Source organism: Bison bison, unplaced genomic scaffold (genome assembly GCF_000754665.1).
Source record: "Bison bison bison isolate TAMUID 2011002044 unplaced genomic scaffold, Bison_UMD1.0 scf7180017864516, whole genome shotgun sequence".
Taxonomy (NCBI): domain Eukaryota; kingdom Metazoa; phylum Chordata; class Mammalia; order Artiodactyla; family Bovidae; genus Bison; species Bison bison.
Window position 1 is genome coordinate 9,978,481 of NW_011495069.1, and position 19,776 is coordinate 9,998,256.

Consider the following 19,776-nt stretch of genomic DNA (forward strand, 5'->3'; position numbering starts at 1 on the left):
AGTGTGAGAGAGAGTGATGATTCAAGAGCATGGGCTTTGGCCTCATACAGATTTAGGTTTGAATCCCACTCATTCTAGCGTGATTCTGGGCAATTCAGTCTCTCTGAGCCTCCCCTCAGGGATCATAATACCTATTTCAAAGAGAGTTTTAAGGATTAAATGAGATGATCCATATAGACTAAATTCTTGCCCAAATAAGCACTCAGTAGACATATGCCAGTACTCTTGCCTGGAAAATCCCATGGATGGAGGAGCCTGGTGGGCTACAGTCCATGGGGTCGCTAAGAGTTGGAAACGACTGAGCGACTTCACTTTCACTTTTCATTTTCATGCATTGGAGAAGGAAATGGCAACCCACTCCAGGGTTGTTGCCTGGAGAATCCCAGGGACGGGGGAGCCTGGTGGGCTGCTGTCTATGGGGTCACACAGAGTCGGACACGACTGAAGCGACTTAGCAGCAGCATTAGACATAAGCCATTACAACCAGAAGCCCTGCTGATGATCTTTCACCCAGCTGTTGGACAAAAGCAGACCTGTATCCTGTCTTCGTTATACAATCTAGTCACTATGACCAAAATTTTAAAATCCAAAGAGGCCTCCACTTGATTAAATAACCTTTTTCAGTCATGCGTTTTGATGATCTGGACGCCTGCCATCTGGTTGGATCCGTCCCTGGCTGTTTGTCTATAGAGTTTACACGACCCCGAAAGGTAGCTTCTCAGGACCATTAGAGGAGACACAGCAGACCGGTGTTTTTCCAATCCCTAAGCCCTATACCCTCTAGCTTCTCTCCATCTTGGGAGTCAAAAGGCTGACGGTGCGAGCCCAGGGCAAGGGTGGCATCACAAGACTTCAGAGCCTGGGAGCGTCTTTGCAAAAAGAACGTAGAGGGAAACCGAACCCCTCCCTACGAGCCCATTTTCTTCAGACAACTGCCGGCCGAGAGAAGCCCTGGCCTCCGGGGAAGGTCAACTTTCTCAAACCCTGAAAAACACCTCTAAACGGGATCCCAGTGTCCACCGCTACTACAGCGCCCTGTGCGTCGGTGCGTGCGTGCGTGCGTGGGTGTGTGTGTGCGCGCGCGCGCAGACGCACAGGTCGCTGGGAAGCCGCCTCTCCCCCCTCTGGGTCTTCCAGTTTCCCAGCGTGCTTCGGGCCCGCCAAATGGGAGGGGGAGACGCAAGATGGCGGCAGCCGCGAACTCCGGCTCCAGCCTCCCGCTGTTCGACTGCCCGACCTGGTGAGTGGCGGGGCGACCAGCGCTGGAGTGGCCAGGCCTGCGCTGGCCTGTGCCGGCCGGGCGGCTGATTTCTCGCAGCGAGCCGAACGGCCCAAACATCTTAGGACTGACAGAGGGAGAAGTGTCTGTCGGGCCGGGCGGCGTGTGGAGGAACCTGGAGCTTGGAGCCCGGGCCCAGAAACCGAGGAAACCCAGAGTTGGGGGCTCTGAGGCGCTGGCTTAGGCAGCCCCTCGGGAAGTCAGCCGGCTGCCGGGGCGCTTCGGGGCCTTGGTCTCGAACTTACCCCAACTCCTGACTGAGTGCCTGGTGCTCTTGTGGAGCCCGGTACCTGCCCCCCGCTTTCTGTCCCGAGCGCGCGCGAGCTAGCTTCCTGGCCCCGATCCCCTTTCAGAGCCTCGCATCCCGCGGTTGTTACTGCAGCCTGGTGCGGCCCTTGCCTATCTCTCGCTGACTGGGAGCTCCCTGAGGGCAGGAACAGCTCTGACCTACTCCTGTGCTCTTAGCCACCAGCGCGAAGTCGGGCACCAGAGGGCATCCTTGCTTGTTAGGATGAACCCCTTTCCTCCCTTCTCAAGTTCTTGGGAATAATGGAATAATTTTAGTCTTTGAGTGGAGTACACGATTAATTATATAAATTGCCCGGTAAGGCGACCCATCCGAGTTAGAGCTGTGTCTGCTCGTCACAGTGTATTGTTTGTGTGTGTTACTCTCTGGCTCCGTTATATTGAATCCCTCAAGGGCTGCCTAATGTATCTGTAGAGTCACAGTTCCTAGGCCTGAGCCAGACACATAGTAGGAGTTCAGAAAGCATATTTTGGATGTAACTTGGCTTTCCCTGGTTTCCAGACAAAATGGGCTTTTGTCCAATGCACTGTCCTCCCAGCAACCACCATATAGGAGTTGGGTCAGGCTTGTGAGATGACTATGTTGTATCTTCAGCTAGATGTAAATGGATGCATTTGTGTTTGTGTGTGTGTGCACGCAACGCGTGCGTAGATGTTGGGACTCTGGTAAGATTGTTCTTCAAACTTCAGAGGAGCAAACACAGGAAACAAGTGAATGTGTAGCTATTTTCTGGGTCCCTCTGCACTTCTGTAACACAGAGTTGCTCCAGTCTGCAAATTGTGTCCATTTCGGTTCCTTGCCACATTGATTTCAGAATATTTACTTATGTCTTCTAACTATAAGTTTACTGGGCCAGGATAGTAAATTTATAGTTAGAAGAGACTGTATAAGATCACTTATCATTTCCTTAACGTCTGGTGTGCACCAGACATTGTGTTAGGTGCTTTGACATATATTTGTCTCCCTTGGATGGTATGATTATAGGAGTATAGAGAAAAGTTCCCTTATACATGCCACTGTAGAATGACCTGTTCAGAGTTAACAAATATCTCTTGTATTTATTGGTACCTGATTTCATGGCATAGTTTTGGATTGCCCTAACTGCCTAAATTACATATCTGGTTTGACCTCAGTTCAGGACAATACCCTCTGTTTCTTCTGTGATGAGTCTACCTTGATCAGCCCCAGACACCAACTGATTTATTCTACCGTTGTATGGTAATTATTGGTAGTGGCAAATCTTAGGCTCAAACTCAAAGTGACCAGACAACTCCGACTATAGTACTTGAATTCTCTGTGCTGCTTTCTCTCCAAGGTAGATAATTCAGTGTTAAAATACAGGTTTCTTTGGTGCTGCTCTAAATACAGATCCCCTGAAATATGTTTTAGAGCAGTTGAATCACTGGGGAGGTAAGTGTCAAATGCAGAAAGGAGCTATAATAACAGTAAAGTAGATGACATTTCTGCTTGAACATGAACTAATTATAGGCTGGTAAGAGAGCTCCAGTGTTGAATGGGATAATGATTGTAAATGGCATTTACAAACTCACCCTGAAAATATTTTTTCACTGTTACTTTTCAGGGCAGGTAAACCCCCTCCTGGTTTACATCTGGATGTAGTCAAAGGAGACAAGCTAATTGAGGTATGGAAATACACGTCTTCCCTTTTTTCCCCACCACACTAAAGATTCTTGCCAGTGACTCACTTTTCCACCCCCTCTCCTGTGCTTTGTTTTCCAGCAATGCTACTTTTGTTCATCCTGATTTTTTTTCTGTTAAAAGCACATAATGATAAAACACATGCCAATGTGTATCTCCACAGATACTCAGTTTTTTTGTGACTTCTCTTACCTTCCAAATGAAGGGTTTTAGTAGATCATGGGCCTGTAGGCCTCAGTGAAACTGGATGCCCTATAACTTGGTGAATTCCTTCTCTCTGAGTATGTGGAATTGTGTGGAAGGTGCAAGATCTGCAATAATTAAAGAAAGTGAATTATATAGATTGAATTCAGCTTTTAAATTGCTTTTATGACATTCAAGCTAGAAGATAATAAACTAAGACACATGTTCAAAAAAGAGAATGGAAATGGTGATGAAATTCATTCATTCATTTAAACATTTACTGAGTGCTTATTATGTGCCAGTCTTTGTGCTCGGCATAGGGAATACAGCAGTGCACAAAATGAACATGGTTCCTGTTTTCAAAGAAATCATCTGGTGGGAAAGACAGAACCAAACAAAAATTTACATGATTATAATCAAAGTAAGTCCTATAAAGAACAACTGTAGCAGAATTCTAGCTTTTCTCCAAGTTTCTAGAATGAAAACCACATAGAACTGCAAGAGAACACGAGTTTTGTTTAGCTATTAGGTTGTGTGGATTTTTTTTAAATTCTTTTGTTGCCATTTATTTACCAAGAAATGGGGATTAAGCCCACTGTGGCCATCGAGTTGTGAGTCTCCATGTCTTCAACCAATTTTAGGTTTGCTTGCTCAGATAACATTTTAAGTTCAAGGCCCTATTGTTGAGTGCAGTTATTTTTCTTTGGTGTATATAGTAAAAACATTGCACTCCATAATGAAAACTGTCTGTGAGATCTCCTGAAGGCTGTTGTATAAATACATTGTTTTCACCTTCAGGATGTTGTAGTGATACATGTATTTTGCAAAACATTAAGGCAGAAGTTGTGATGAATTCATCAAGCCCTTAGCCAGTCAGTTAGAACCACTTTGTCTTGGGTTCTTCTGTCTTAAAGGTTACAAAATATCAGGATTATTCAAGGGAATAATTTAGCTAAAATGTCTTCTTTTTTTTTTTAAACTATAAACTGTTCCACACATATAAAATGTTGCTGAATAGACATACAGAAATCTATTTTTTTAACCAGAATATAATAAATCTTTAATTTGAAATAGGGAGAAACAGTAAGGAGCCTAGCTTTAAGGATAATATCATAATTCTTTTGAGAAATAATATATATTTTCAAAGCACTCTCAACTTGTCAAACATCCCTCTGATTACTGGTTTCCATTAACTGGTAATGTTGTCTTTCAGTGCTCTTAGGTATGCTGAGTTGCCACAAAGGTGTCATGTTACAATCCATAGGCATCACTGTGTTGTTTCTGAGAGAAATAGACTCCAAATCTGCTTATTATTTAAGGATTTAGGCAGCACTTGATACTAACCGAGCTATCTATGTCCAAGCCTTATGTCAGAGGCCTGTGATGTGTTGTGATAGCTGGGTTTAAGAAGTGCAATATTAAAACAAAAGCCATGAGTCTTTTAAGCCCAGGGTGTAAAGATACACTCTGAGTTATAACTCAGAGGCACAACTGGATAATGGTATTAGCCATAGCTAGTTAAGCAGTTGTGGTTTAGTGACTACTGAAGGGCCAGTGCATTATTTCATTCACCTGGACAGAAGAAGCAAATTGTCTTAGAATTCACTCATTTTCTTGCTTCTGAGGCATACTGTTTTTTTCCTCTACATTTTCACACTTCTGTAATTGAGATACCTTTAATTGTGAATGTGCATATTTAATTTGGAGGCTTTTTCTCTTTCTTCTCTAAACACCTAAATCTCTGGTATTGACACCTTGTTGTGGTGGTGTTTAGTTGCTAAGTTGTGTCCAACTCTTTTGTGACCCCATGGATTGTAGCCCACCAGGCTCCTGTGTCCTTGGCATTTCACAGGCAAGAATACTGAAGTGGGTTGCCATTTCCTTCTCCAGCGATCTTCCCAACCCAGGGATCAAACTTGTGTCTCCTGCATTGGTATGTGGATTCTTTACCACTGAGCCACCAGGGAAGCTGGGAATCATAGAAAGGTGATCAATTTTGTATTAGAACCCAAGAGCTGGTGGTCTTATGACTGTTTAAGTCCAGCTTGTGAGTTCTGTGGTTAGCAAATTTAAGTTTGTGAAGACATCATGTATGTGCATATAGATACGAATGGGAAATGCATCTATGAGATTCAACTTGCATAGATATTACCTAGAGAAAATAACATGTTGATATTTTAGGGCTCTCACAATTCTAAAGCAATATCTTATTTTTAACCCAAGTCTTAATATTTGGGTCTAAGCAGGCATGGGATGATTGTGGGATTGAGCTGTCAGACTGTTGTTAAATCTTGATGCCCCCTAGCACTAGGGGCCTGGAACAAGCTCTCCCAGCAGCAAGTGGGCTCTGCTGGACAGAGTTTCCCAAAGGTGACCCCCATCCCTTTGAGCCTTAACATATAAGCTGGCAAGTAACTGGGTAAGTGTTTAAAAAAAAATTAAGATTATGACCTATACTACTTGTTCACTCCTTAAATGTTTTTTGCCATATGGTAGATTTTTTGATGCAGGAAGAGTGAAGAAAATATATAGTGGTTATAAAAGCTTAGACTGTGTGAAATCAGACCTGAATTTGTAATCCAGTTTATAAATATCTAGCAGTGTGAACTTGCATATATTAATTAATTTCTTTATGCCTCACTGTTCCTATCTATAAATATAGGAATAATAGTACCTCCTTGCCTCACAGAGTGGCTGTAAAGATGAAACGACATAGCATAAAACTCACAGCACAATGTGTGCACTTAAGTACTCAGCAGTTGTTAACTGTTACCAGCATGTGAGGTGCATTTCTGGTTTTGTAAGAACACTGAAGCACAGGGGAGAATAGCAGCCCACCATGAGTTCAGTGACATAGCCAGGAACGAAAAATAAGCCTCTTGATTCCTAGCCTGGTACCATCCTAATTTGACTGTACTTCCTTGCTCAGCTTTGTGCTGTCTTCTCTCAGGGATTTTAGAAGGAGCATAGTGTGAAATGTGAACTAGAGCTTAGTGAGACATTCTGTTTAAAGAAAAAAAAACAGGGAATTCCCTGGCATTCCTGGTTAGGGATGGGCGCTTTTACTGCCAAGGGCACGGGTTCAGTCACTGGTCTGGGAACTAAGATCCTACAAGCCATGTGGTGCAGATAAAAATAAAAACTGTAAAGGAACAACATAATATTTATGAATGAGGGTTATTTTTCAAAGGCTCAAATTGTAGACCTTAAGAACTGAATGAAGTGTTAGCAAAAATTTAACCTACGGTCCTTCATCTGTGACAGCCCAGTCCACAACCAGTATGTTGGAAAAGCTTTACTGATCTAGGATTAAAAGAAAAAGACAGTGTAGTGAGTTTTTCATAAAGCTAAATTCAACTCAAAGAGTGACCCTTTATCCTTTTCCTCCCTGCTTTTTTGTTAAAATGACCTTTCTTTTATAAAATGATTGGTGACAATTTTAAAAGAAAGTTCTTTTTTGGCAAAATAAAAGTTAACAGTGCTACGTCAGCCCCTGCAATTTTTAAAATAACAGTTTGCTGCTCTGCAAAATCCTCTTTTCTGCTATTATATTGAGACATTATATAGTTCTATTTTTTCCAGTTCCACAGGAGTGGTTAGAAACATTTTGGAGTTCTTCTCAGAATTATTTCAGACCCATGGCACTGTTGTTTAGAATATTAGCGTTGCAAGTTATTCATACCTGAATTTAAATCCCACATCTGCTAGTTAACCAGCCTGACTGCCTTGAATGACTAGATTCATCTCTCTGAATTTATTTTCTTATGTTTAATAATAAAGGTGATAAGCTTCCCTGGTGGCTCAGACGGTAAAGAATCTGCCTGCAATGCAGGAGACCCCAGTTCGATCCCTGGGTCGGGAAGATTCCCTGGAGCAGGTAATGGCAACCCACTCCAGTATTCTTGCCTGGAGAATTCCATGGACAGAGGAGCCTGACGGGTTACAGTCCATGGGGTTGCAAAGAGTCAGACACAACTGAGCAACTAACATTTTGACTTTCTATAATAAATGTGATACTTAGTTCACAGACTTGTTTTGAGGATTAGATGAGATAATGCTTAAAATGCCTAGCAAAAAATAGCCCTTCAATAAATGTAAATCTGTACAATCCAGTTTCCGTAGTGTTGTGGTTATCACGTTCGCCTCACAATAAATGTAAATCTGTACGTTCTCTTCCCTCAAACCTGGAAAATCTTTGCCCTATGAAGTCATACCATATTTGGACAAAGCAAGTACTCATTTAGAGTTAACTCTGAGTAATGCTTTTTTGTGCCAAAATGAAATGGGGCCATAAAGGTAGATCTAGAGGCTCATACAGTGATGTCTAATGTAATTCTGATTTCAAGGGGGTTCCAAAAATATTTTGGGGCTCTGGCAGCATGATTAGAATATAGGTAAGTGTTTATACCTCCCTTCCTTTGCGAACCAGTTGATAATCTTCATTTGAATATGTATTTTTCTGAAAAGAGGTCTTATTCCTTTATAGGCATGCCTTAGGTTTTTATTTCCTGCTCAACCTAAAGTTAAGTGAAATCTTAAATTTACAATGAAAAGAAGACAACCTCTCTTGCAGGCCATTTACATCTAATAGGATTAGGGAAAGTTCTTTTCATATCGGCACTCAACATTTGACCACTATATTTGGGGATAATCATTGCCAACCCCCAAAAATGTTAGTAAATTTTTCTGAGCTCTTTATCTTGAAGAATAATAGGAAATATACATACATATACATACATATATATATATTTTTACTTTGACAAGGAATTTTATGTTAATATGCTCTACTTTTATTGGAAGACTTTGCTAAACCCTGTTGAAACCAGCTTTAAGTAGTATTTTATATTTATTTAGAAACTGATTATCGATGAGAAGAAGTATTACTTATTTGGGCGAAACCCTGATTTGTGCGACTTCACAATTGACCACCAGTCTTGCTCTCGGGTCCATGCTGCCTTGGTCTACCACAAGCATCTGAAGAGAGTTTTCCTTATAGATCTCAACAGTAGTAAGTAACTCATATCCCATCCCATTTTACACATTCCCTTTTGGGCAGTGTGGAGATGCTCTTTGGGTTCTTCAGATTTGAAATTGTGTTTTATTGTTCATCAAAGAAGTTTATGTTTGGTTTTTGAATAAGTCCTTCTCCATTCCTGTGGTATTTCCTATTTTACTGAAGTAATTGATGAGTGGAGAGAGAAGAAGATTTTAGGGTGTACTTTCCTGAAGAGACTAATAGGTATAGAGAGAACAAAAAAACACCTAGGAACTAGGGAATGTGTTTATAGGCCCCTGTGAGATTGTGATCCAGTTTAAGCAGAAGCTGTGGTTAGCTCCATTAATGTAGCAGAGTTGTGGGTACAGGACATTAAAAAAAATCCTTATTTTGAGCAAGTTCATTTTTTATAATAGGTTCTTTATCTCAGCTACATTTTGCTTTGACTATTACTACTAATATCAATTTTAATTCTCTGAGCACACCCTAACTATAAGATTTTCAAGTTTGTCAGAGATAATCTCAGAAATGCAATTGAAACTTGATTACATGAGGCCTTGAAGTTTGTTCATTTTTACCTGTGTATAATTAATTGCAGCATGGAACGTAAAGGATCTCCTTCCTGGGTTGATTGTGTTTTACTCCTTTTCCCCCTCCCCATACACATGCACACATTACCCCAGTATGGTTATGATGGTTTTTGGAGAGCCTTGTCTCATAAGTTCAGTTCAGTTCAGTCGCTCAGTCGTGTCCAACTCTTTGCGACCCCATGAATCGCAGCACGCCAGGCCTCCCTGTCCATCATCAACTCCCGGAGTTCACTCAGACTCACTTACTTGAAAATTTATGTCATCTTTTTTCTCCATTTCATAATATGCAGAATGTAGACATGGAAAAATATCCAGACTCTCCAGTAGGATTTTTGGCCTACCTTGCCATTGGTATTGCACGTGTTTCAGCCAGCCTCATTTCTTATCCTGGGGAATCCCCAAGTATGACTGCTACCAGTCCAGCAGTTCCTGTATTCCTTAGGCTTGGGGCTGGAGAGGTCAGACTGCAGCAGTTCCTGTCCTCCTCCTTGCGGGGAATGGCTTTTGCTGGGTTGGAGCCTTTCCTGCTGGACCCAGAATGGAGTCAGTCTGGCAGCAGAGAAACTTGTTATGTGGGGTAACAGCAGCTCTGTAGATGTGTAAGAAATCCACTGTAGTGATAAAGGATTCAGTGAAGGAGTTTCCTTTTCAGTGTGACTCATGACAAGGGATGCAAAGTGGACCCAATGCCATTTCTGTTTTAAAAAGCAAAACTGATGTGCTGGCAGAAGCTTCTCTTCTGCAACTCAGGTTTGTTTTTTGTTTGTTTTTTTCTTTTCCTCTCTTACGTTTCTGATTTGGTTATTCCCAGCACACGGCACTTTCTTGGGTCACATTCGGTTGGAGCCTCACAAGCCTCAGCAAATTCCCATCGACTCCACGGTCTCATTTGGTGCATCCACACGGGCATACACTCTCCGTGAGAAGCCTCAGACATTGCCATCAGCTGTGAAAGGAGATGAGAAGATGGGTGGAGAGGATGATGAACTCAAGGGCTTACTGGGGCTTCCCGAGGAGGAGACAGAACTTGATGTAATTCTGTTGTCTGTGTCATTGTTACGTCTTGGAGACTCTGGTTTTTGCAGTATGTAGCTGTTCTGTGTAGCTTGAAATCCAGTGACTTAGCAGCTGGAGGTTTTCTTGAACAGAGTGATAAGCCTTTGCCACTTTGCCAGTGTGGTGTGGCCCTTGGAAATCTGCATTGTGTGGGTTTGGTTAAATATATCCAGGGCTGACTAACCAGTAGACCCTTATGGTTGTCTTGGGCACCTTTGCTGCATGTTAGAAGCCAGGCTGGGAGTTACATTTCTTAAGAGCTATACTATCCAAGGCATTAGCCACTAACCACATTCCAAGTACTCAAGAGTCACATGTAGCTAGTGACTAACCATACTAAATAGCTCTGATAGAAAACATTTCTATCATCCAGAAAGTTTGTTTGAACAGCACTGGCTTACAGAGATTGAAGCTTTCATTCATTTATGTAGCTTTTTTGGATACCATCCAGTCAGCCCAAGAATCTTCTGGGTAGAACTAGACTGCTTTTGCTCTGGACCTGGCTGCCCTGAATTGTACAAGATTTGACTTTGATGTGTTAAGGTTTTCCTTGTCTAGAGTTGACCCCAGTAGTTGGTGGTGTAGCTTTTGTCTTCACATGCCTGTCACTGTATTGGTGTGACTGGTCTATCCAGGTAGATCAAATGCCTGCCTGTCCGTAACCACCCACACACATTTACTCTTCTTGTATACAGAGGCAGTTTCCCAAATCTTAGGAAGAAAAAAGCACAGTAGAAATCTTACAACTCAGAAGTTACTTGGTTGTAAATAAGTAGCCTTATGGCCAGGGGCCTGGCTGGCAGTCCCTCTTGCCCATTCTTTTCCAGGCTGCTTCCATGCCTCCTCCTGTATCTCTAGGTCTTGTTCTCAAGACATTTGGGATGTCTCAAACTGCAGCGCAGATTGAAATAAGTCCAAGGGATTGAAAAGAGGCAGGCAGCAGTGCTGAGGCCAGGTTAATCACTGAGATGGATGGATAGTTATGAATAGAAATGGGGCCAGACAGGGATGGGGAGTGACAAAATATTAATGCCAAATATTCAGTGCACTGGCAGCGTCCTAGCTAGTTTTAAAGGAGAGAGCTACTGGGAAAGAAACTGTCAGTTTTTCTTTCTCATCTGTTTTGTTACTTAAAACAGTTCTTGAATTTCTTCCCAGTCGCATTCTTTTAATTCTCAGCATGAAGACACGAAAACCTTCTTCAGAAAACCCCTAAACCTCAATTCAAGGGTTTTTGCACAGATGTCTTGTTTTCAGCTCAAGGTCCTTTATCCCCTTTTGAATATCACTGCCTCACTGGTCACTGAAGATGTTCCACATTCTGTCAAATGAGTCTTGCTGGTATTAGCTATTTAGGGACAGTAATCTTTTCTGGATGCAAAAGAGAATTTCATCTATGTGAAGAGGTCAAGGTTAGCTCCTAATCCCTTCCTGCTCTTTGTTTGTTAATATTCTCCTTCAAATTCCTTGTGTACTCATTCCTGTCTTTCCTGTGTGAACTCTGGCCCAGAACCTGACAGAATTCAACACTGCCCACAACAAGCGGATTTCCACTCTCACCATTGAGGAGGGGAATCTGGACATTCAGAGACCAAAGAGGAAGAGGAAGAACTCACGGGTGACCTTTAGTGAGGATGATGAGATCATCAACCCAGGTGAGATGTCTTCCTGGTTTTTTCTGATGAAAAGGCTGTGATCCTAGAGAGTAGTTTACACAACCTGTAGGTCAGTTGTTTCTCAACAAGGTTTAGAATAACAGGTGCTATATTCAGGGGAGATATTTTTGTACAGTACAGGCATACTTTGGAGATATTGTGGGTTTGGTTCAAGAATTTCAGTAAAGCAAGTCACACACAGTTTCTGATTTCCCAGTACATGTGAAAGTTATGTTTACACTACGCTGTAGTCTGTTAAGTGTGTGGTAGCATCACGTCTAAAAAGACAATGTACATACCTTAATTAAAAAAAATACTTTGTTATTAAAAAACACCAGCCATCATCTGAACCTTCAGCAAGTTGTAATCTTTTTACAATAGTGACAAGGATCACTGGTCATAGATCACTGTAGGGAAGTCGCTCAGTCGTGTCCGACTCTTCGCAACCCCGTGGACTGCAGCCTACCAGGCTCCTCCATCCATGGGATTTTCCAGGCAAGAGTACTGGAGTGGGGTGCCATCGCCTTCTCCGACTATAACAACTGTAATAATAATGGAAAAGTTTGAAACATGTGAGAATTACCAAAATGTAACACAGAGCTAGGAAGTGAGTGAATGCTGTTGGGAAAATTGCACTGAAATACTTACTCAATGCAGGATTCCTTCAAATTTATCGATATAAAAAATTCAGTGTCTGTGAAGTACAATAAAACAAACTATGCTTTTTCATTGATGGAGTGCCCTGAACACTCAAGCATTATCCAGTTGCAGTGTGAAAGAAGTAGCTAGAGCAAGGCCCCATACAATTCAGTATATAGAGCATGGCTGTAGTTCTCCTTTGCTGATGCAGTATCATAGCAGAGTTTAAGTATAGGTTAGAGCAGACACTGTTGTCTTCCTGGGGATCTGTGTATGACTGATAACTCTTAAAATTGGACAACTTACTGCCACTATTAACTGCACGGAAGACTTGCCTTTTTAAGGCTATAACTTCTACTAAAATACTAAATGTGTTTTGTAGTCTTAAGGGAGAAGGAGACTCCCAGCTATAGACAGTGGTCCCTGAATGCTGGGAAATGTGCATGAAGGAGAGCATATTGGGGGGAGGCACCCTGAGGGTGGGTGTTTGCAAGGCTGACCTTCAGGAGGAAGGAGTGGGTGAAACCAGAGCCTGTGAGTAGCAAGTATTTGGCTTGGCATTAAAAGCAACAACAAATCCTTATATTTAGAAGAAGAATTAAAAGAATTCCTGTGAAAGATTGGAGCATTCATTCTAGTGACTTTTGTTCACTTTCTGATGATGTGTGAAGTGGAATGAATAACTTGTCAAAGTAGTGAATGCCCAAGGGAAATGGCCAGTCAGGAGCTGAATGACTGATCTAGAAAGTTTATTTCTGGATGCCAGATAAGAGTTTCTAGGGGTTGGACTTAGAAATCTGTAGTTTTAATAAGCTCTTTGGAATGAATAACTTGTCAAAGTAGTGAATGCCCAAGGGAAATGGCCAGTCAGGAGCTGAATGACTGATCTAGAAAGTTCATTTCTGGATGCCAGATAAGAGTTTCTAGGGGTTGGACTTAGAAATCTGTAGTTTTAATAAGCTCTTATTTGTACTGATAAACAGCCTACAGTATGGGAGTGACTGAACTAGATAATTCATTAAGTCTTGAAGACCTGGGGTCTGATATGTTCTGTTTTTTCTCTTAAAAATTATTGTGGAACTTCTCTGGTGGTCCAGTGGTTAAGACTCTCTGCTCCTAATGCAGGGGGCATGGGTTCAGTATCTGGTCAGGAAACTAAGATCTCACATGCCACATGGTGCAGCTAAAAAGAAAAAGAAGAAAGTTATTGTCCTGGAACTTTATGAAGGCAGTATGTTCAGGGAGAGTGTGGCAGAGTGTTTAAGAGCGTGGGCTCAGATCAGAGGGCCTGGGTATGAAATTCACATCTCTGCTTGGTAGCTCTGTGACCCTCTGGCCAAGTGACATATCAGAGTTCTGGCCCCACAGGATTGATGGGGAGATTAAATGATTAAGTGAAAATACCTCAGATATGTGCTCGGCACTCAGTTCAGGTCAGTCACTCAGTCGTGTCTGACTCTTTGCGATCTCATGGACTGCAGCACACCAGGCTTTCCTGTCCGTTACCAACTCCCAGAGATTGCTCAGACTTAGGTCCATCGAGTTGATGATGCCATCCAACCATCTCATCCTCTGGCATCCCCTTCTCCTCCTGCCTTCAATCTTTCCCAGCATCAGGATCTTTTCCAATGAGTCAGTTCTTCACATCAGGTGGCTGAAGTATTGGAGCTTCGGCTTCAGCATCAGTCCTTCCAGTGAATATTCAGGACTGATTTCCTTTAGGATGGACTGGTTTGATCTTGCACTCCAAGGGACTCTCAAGAGTCTTCTCCAACACCACAGTTCAAAAGCATCAATTCTTTGGCGCTCAGCTTTCTTTATAGTCCAACTCTCACATCCATACATGACTACTGGAAAAACCATAGCTTTGTCTTTTGTTGGTAAAGTAAATGTCTCTCCTTTTTAATATGCTCTCTAGGTTTGTCATAGCTTTTCTTCCAAGGAGCAAGTGTCTTTTAATTTCATGGCTGCAGTCACCATCTGCAGTGATTTTTGGAGCCCAGGAAAATAAAGTCTGTCACTGTTTCCATTGTTTCCCCATCTATTTGCCATAAAGTGATGGGACTGGATGCCATGATCTTCCTTTTTTGAATGTAGAGTTTTAAATCCAGCTTTTTCACTCTCCTCTTTCACTTTCATCAAGAGGCTGCTCCTCTTTGCTTTCTTCCATAAGGTGGTGTCATCTGCACATCTGAGGTTATTGATATTTCTCCCAGCAATCTTGATTCCAGCTTGTGCTTCATCCAGGCACTCAGTAGCTCTTGATAAATGTTAGCCATTATCCCAGTCATCATCTGCCAGCCCTTTTGCATTTACCTGTGCAGACTTTCCTATACCAGAAGTAGACCTGGCAAGGAACTTCTTGGTAGATCTTCCAGGAGCAGAGATTTCCTGCAGTGGATAGACTCCCTCTTCAGGAGTCGAATAGCTCGAGAATAAGGAAAGGGTGAGAGGACCGAACACTGTTCAGCCAGCACAGGACAGGGTCTCCTCGATGGCCTCGTCCTCACTTCCACAGGCCTGTTGTGTTCGTGGGGCACATACCCTGTTAGCCATGCCTCTTGGGCTCCAGTTGCTCTTGCATTTCATTTAGCTTTCCTGAAGGGCTGATTGGAACAGGGCTCCTATGGTAATGAGAGAAAATAAGGGTGCCTTTTTTTTAGAGACCTTGTCTCCTTCCTGATGAGCCTGGGTACCTTTTCCTCTTTCCCTTTCCGTATAGAAGCTGTTCATTCGTTTGTTCATTGAACAACAATTGTTTGTGTACGTAATTCCAGGATATATTCTTTAGAGGCATCCTAATATGTGAAAAGCCAAACTTAAATAAACCAGGGGCTCTTCAGTTAAATAAGGAATACTTTATATCCCAAAGGGACTCACAAGAGTGTTTCTTTAAATAGCAAACACCTTCAATGCATTAAAATAAGGTGTACAATGTCTGCTAGAGAAACAACTCCTTTCCTACCACTGTATTAAGATAAAAGGGCCAGGGAGTTGTTTTTTCTAGTAATGATAGTAAGTCTGTGCTTGCCTGTTTCCCCACACTTCGTCTTAAGTGAGGAAGCTGTTCATTCTAGGTCATCCAACCCAGTGTCCCGTCTGTGCTCCAAGATCACTACTTTCATACTTCTCTTGAAGCACCTCCATTGTATTGTGACCCATCTGGCTTTACAGCTGTGAGCTCCTTAAAGACAGGACCGTGTTTTGCTCTTTATTTCCCTGCCTTCTGTCTAATAAATGAGAGACTGATTGCAAGCATGTTACCTGACCTTAGTGCTTTCTTCTGGCAGAGTGAATGAATGAAGCTAGAAGCTTTGTAGGGTGCAGTAGTGTGTGTGTAAGCTGTGAAAAGCTCTCCCGCCCTGCCGGGGCAGGGGCTTCAGATCTTTTAGTGAGTCTTCCTTGTACAGACATGCATTGGAGATATTATGGGTTCCGTTCCAGACCACTTCAAAAAAGCAAATGTCAAAGCAAGTCACGCAGATTTGTTTGGTTTGCCAGTGCATATGTAAGTTACATTTACAAGTGTACAATAGCATTATGTCTAAAAAGTAGCATTATATCTAAAAAAAAAAAACCATGTCCTTGTTTCTTTACAATGCTTTAAATACTTTATTGCTAAAAAATGCAAACTATCATCTGACAATGCAGGGTTGCCACCAACCTTCAATTTTAAAAAAAAACCCTGCAATATCTGCAAAGCACAGTAAAGTGAGACACAGTACAGCGAGGTATGCCTGTGTACAGGTGTTCAGCTCGAAAGGCAAAGTTAAGTTGGAAGCCCTGGGTGTGAATCCTTATTTTGTTTTTCGCTTATGAGCAGGTGTTAGCAAAGTACGTGGTGTGTGACCTCTTGAGGTGTCCCTCTTTTATTACTAACATGAGATTGATGATGTCTGCTTTTTTTTTTAATCTCCCCTCAGAAGAGGGAAGTATGTGGAATGGGAAAGTGGTCTAGAGCACAGGCCTGTTTCTGGCTGCTGAGATTTGTATCCTGGCTCCTCTCCGGCGAGGTGCCTGGGCCTGTCATTTTCCTCCTCCAAGCCTGAGACTGTTTTCTCATCTGTTATATGCTTACTCTAGTGGTACTTAGCTCATAGGGTTGTTGTGAGGATTGAACACATACCCAGCAAACACTTGAAGTGTTGGCTGTATTTTACTGTTTTAATATGAGTTATTGTGATGACTGTTGACACTGAGCCGTGTGACGTTAATCCTCCCGGTTGATTACTGAATTAACCTGCCCTCATGTCTTTTTGCAGAGGATGTGGATCCCTCGGTTGGTCGCTTTCGGAACATGGTGCAGACTGCAGTGGTCCCAGTCAAGGTAGGAAGCATGTTTGAAATGTTTTATCGTCTGGGTTAAAAACCCACTCTTCCATGTGTAGGCTTAATTTTAAAACACGTTCTTTGCTCCTTTCTTGTTTTTCTTACTGTGGGAATACTTTTACCCCATCTGTGTGTCGGGATCCTGGAGTGCCATAGAGAAACTACAGGTGACGAGCCAGCTTAATGCTGCATGTAAATTATGATGTGATGCAAGTCTGTAAATTTACCTCTCAGTGGGGTAGGGTGCAGAGAGACCCACCTTTCTTTAGCCTTCCCTTCTTAACTCAGAGTACGCTGTTAGGCAAAGAGGAGGCATAGTTGCCTTCTGCATGGCATCTCTGGCTTTTGCCATGGCTTTATTTTGTGAACAAGAATGACACAGATAGGAAAGCCAGCTCATGTTGGGTTAGGTTTAAAGATAGCTCTATTGAAGAACCAAGAAGTGGAAGCTACAGAGATGTTCTGAGTGCTCAACACATGGAGAACTACCTGACAGCCAGGGCTCCAAAAGGGAACAATGGCCCCTGGAAGCAGATCCCTGTTGGCAGAGGTGTTCAAATGGTGATTGGAAGATGCTGGTCAGAGCTGCTAGAGAGAGTTGGTTTTTTTTCTAATCTTCAGAATATATTAGATCAAGAAATGAGTCAAGTTTCTGGTTAGTCTTTGTTTCAGGAAGATCTTTCGTTGAACTTTAGTGCAATGTGAAAAACTACAAGATGAAATTTTTTCATACAACTCCATACAATTTGTGCCACATTTCCCCTTGAGCACCTTTCTCTTCTTTCTTCTTCCTTTGGAATTTTCTGTCTATTTCCCCCCAGAAAATAAAAATTAGAATACTTGCAACCATCTGTTAATCACCTTTGTTTCCTAAAAGGGCATTTTAACATCAAAAACAGAGAGAGAGAGAGGCATGACCTTAGGGTAAAGAATAGTCACTTAAACTGGATAAGTCTTACTTTATGAAAAGTTCACACACTGGCCTCATTTTTCTTGGTTTGACATAGGATGGTGAACAGTTTGTGTGGAGCAGTGTTTGGGAGCCACACGTTAGATGACCACTGTAAGGTCTCCTCAGGCCCTGAGATTTGAGGACAGTGAGATGGGTTGTTTGGGAAACAACCGAGTTAGAGGTTCAGGGGCCTGTCCCAGTTTTTCTAGGACTGCAGTAGAAGAACCTAACAGCACTCTTCTGTCTTACCTCTGTCTCCTCTGTAAACCACAGAAGAAGCGGGTGGAGGGCCCTGGCTCCCTGGGCCTGGAGGAATCCGGGAGCAGGCGCATGCAGAACTTTGCCTTCAGTGGAGGACTCTACGGGGGCCTGCCCCCCACGCACAGTGAAGCTGGCTCCCAGCCACACGGCATCCATGGGACAGCACTCATTGGTGGCTTGCCCATGCCATACCCGAACCTTGCTCCTGATGTGGACTTGACCCCTGTTGTGCCATCAGCAGTGAACATGAACCCTGCACCAAACCCTGCCGTCTATAACCCCGAAGCTGTCAACGAACCCAAGAAGAAGAAATACGCAAAAGAGGCGTGGCCGGGCAAGAAGCCCACACCTTCCTTACTGATTTGATATTTTTGGTCATGGAGGAGGGTGGGATTGGGTGGGAATGGGGTGGAAGGGTGATGGGGGGAGCTAATGAACTAGGGAGAAAAACTTTTCATGTGTGCAGTATCGTCTTTCAGAATGTCTCCTGGGGTCCTAACCATGTAATATTAAAACGGGGGGTGAGGTTGAAATATCCCAGAAAGACCTGTCTTCAGAACACTTTCATTGCAGAGAAATGTTTCATATATCCTTTTAAATAGATTGCCCTGGCTTTTCCCCAGGCTTTCCTTTTCTCCTTTTTTCTTTTCTCCCTCTTTCTAGGGTCATTTTTCTTTAAGGTCACGTACCCCAGGGAGAGACTCTAGGCCCTCAGGTTGAATCCAGAGCTGTGGGGGTGACAGAAGCCCCGCCAGCCTTGTGGGTCCAGTAGCCTAATTTATACCTACTATCCCTGCAAGTCCAGGTAGCAGAAGGGTTGCCACGGATTCCAGGTTGCTTAACAAGAGGGTTTAAAATTCTCCAGTTAAGCTAAGATTTAAACTCAAAAGTGTTTTCCTGGGTCAGTGGTTTTGAGGTCCAGCAGTTAGGCTTTTCTCTTTTGTCCTTTCTGTTCGAATGAGAACATTTTGATTTTTCATCTGACCAGTGCCATAGACACGGGTTGATAGTTTTAAACTTACAGTATTGTTTGAACTTTACCTGTTTTTCTTGTCAAATCTGAGTACTTGCAGAAGTTTCTCACTTGATTTCAGGGTACTGTCCTCTACTCTCTAAGGTATTACTTTCCTTTTTGAGTGTGTTATGAAGGCAATTTTTAAAGGATATGACCAGTTAGAGCAATTCTAATTAAAAAGGAAAAGATTTTTACTTTGAAGTAACGGATGTCTCTAAGAGGACATTTTTAGATGATGGTTCGGAGGCTCTTTCCCCCACTCGACCCAGAGCTCCAAGACTAGAAGACCTGGCTAACAAACATAGGAGACGAAGGTAGGACACATTGATAAGAGCTTTGTACAGAGATTTGTACATTTGTGTAATAGGCCTTTTCACGCTTTATGTGTAGCTTTTTACCTGTAACCTTTATTACATTGTAAATTAAATGTAACTTTTGTCATTCTGGTGCAGTTTGTGATTCAGTTGCCATCACCTACTTCCACTGCCATGAGGGAATATTTGTCAGAGGTACAGCTGTCAGGCTTGGGAGGTGACGCTGTGTCCCCGTTTTATTACCACAAATAAAGATGCCCCCTGATGAACTGGAAATTCTAATTAGAGATTCCAGTCCCCTGATGAAGCCTCACTGAGCAAAGTGGGTTAAGACAAAGACGGGTGTCCTTGTGCCAGTGTAACCACCACCCTCTGCCTGCAGCTGCGTGCATTTGTGCTACAGCTCAGGAAGCACAGGAGTGAAAGCAAGCGAAGTTGAGGGTGTTTAGAGGGGATTTCAGCTGGAGTTTGAACTGGATGGATGTGTCTTGCATACTAGAACACTGTGCAGCAAGTGGACTTTGTGTATGGTGAGACAAAG

The 19,776-nt window shown here is 42.7% G+C and overlaps 1 protein-coding gene across 1 annotated transcript; it reads left to right on the plus strand.

Annotated features, from left to right (window-relative positions):
• The first annotated feature begins 1,133 nt into the window (after positions 1-1,133).
• PPP1R8 (protein phosphatase 1, regulatory subunit 8) lies at positions 1,134-19,362 on the plus strand. The gene is made up of 7 exons (XM_010830147.1): positions 1,134-1,240; positions 3,169-3,229; positions 8,283-8,436; positions 9,826-10,046; positions 11,581-11,725; positions 16,627-16,691; positions 17,919-19,362. The coding sequence occupies exons 1-7, from the start codon at positions 1,185-1,187 to the stop codon at positions 18,270-18,272; spliced, it is 1,056 nt and encodes a 351-aa protein (XP_010828449.1). The 5' UTR covers positions 1,134-1,184; the 3' UTR covers positions 18,273-19,362.
• Positions 19,363-19,776: the final 414 nt, after the last annotated feature.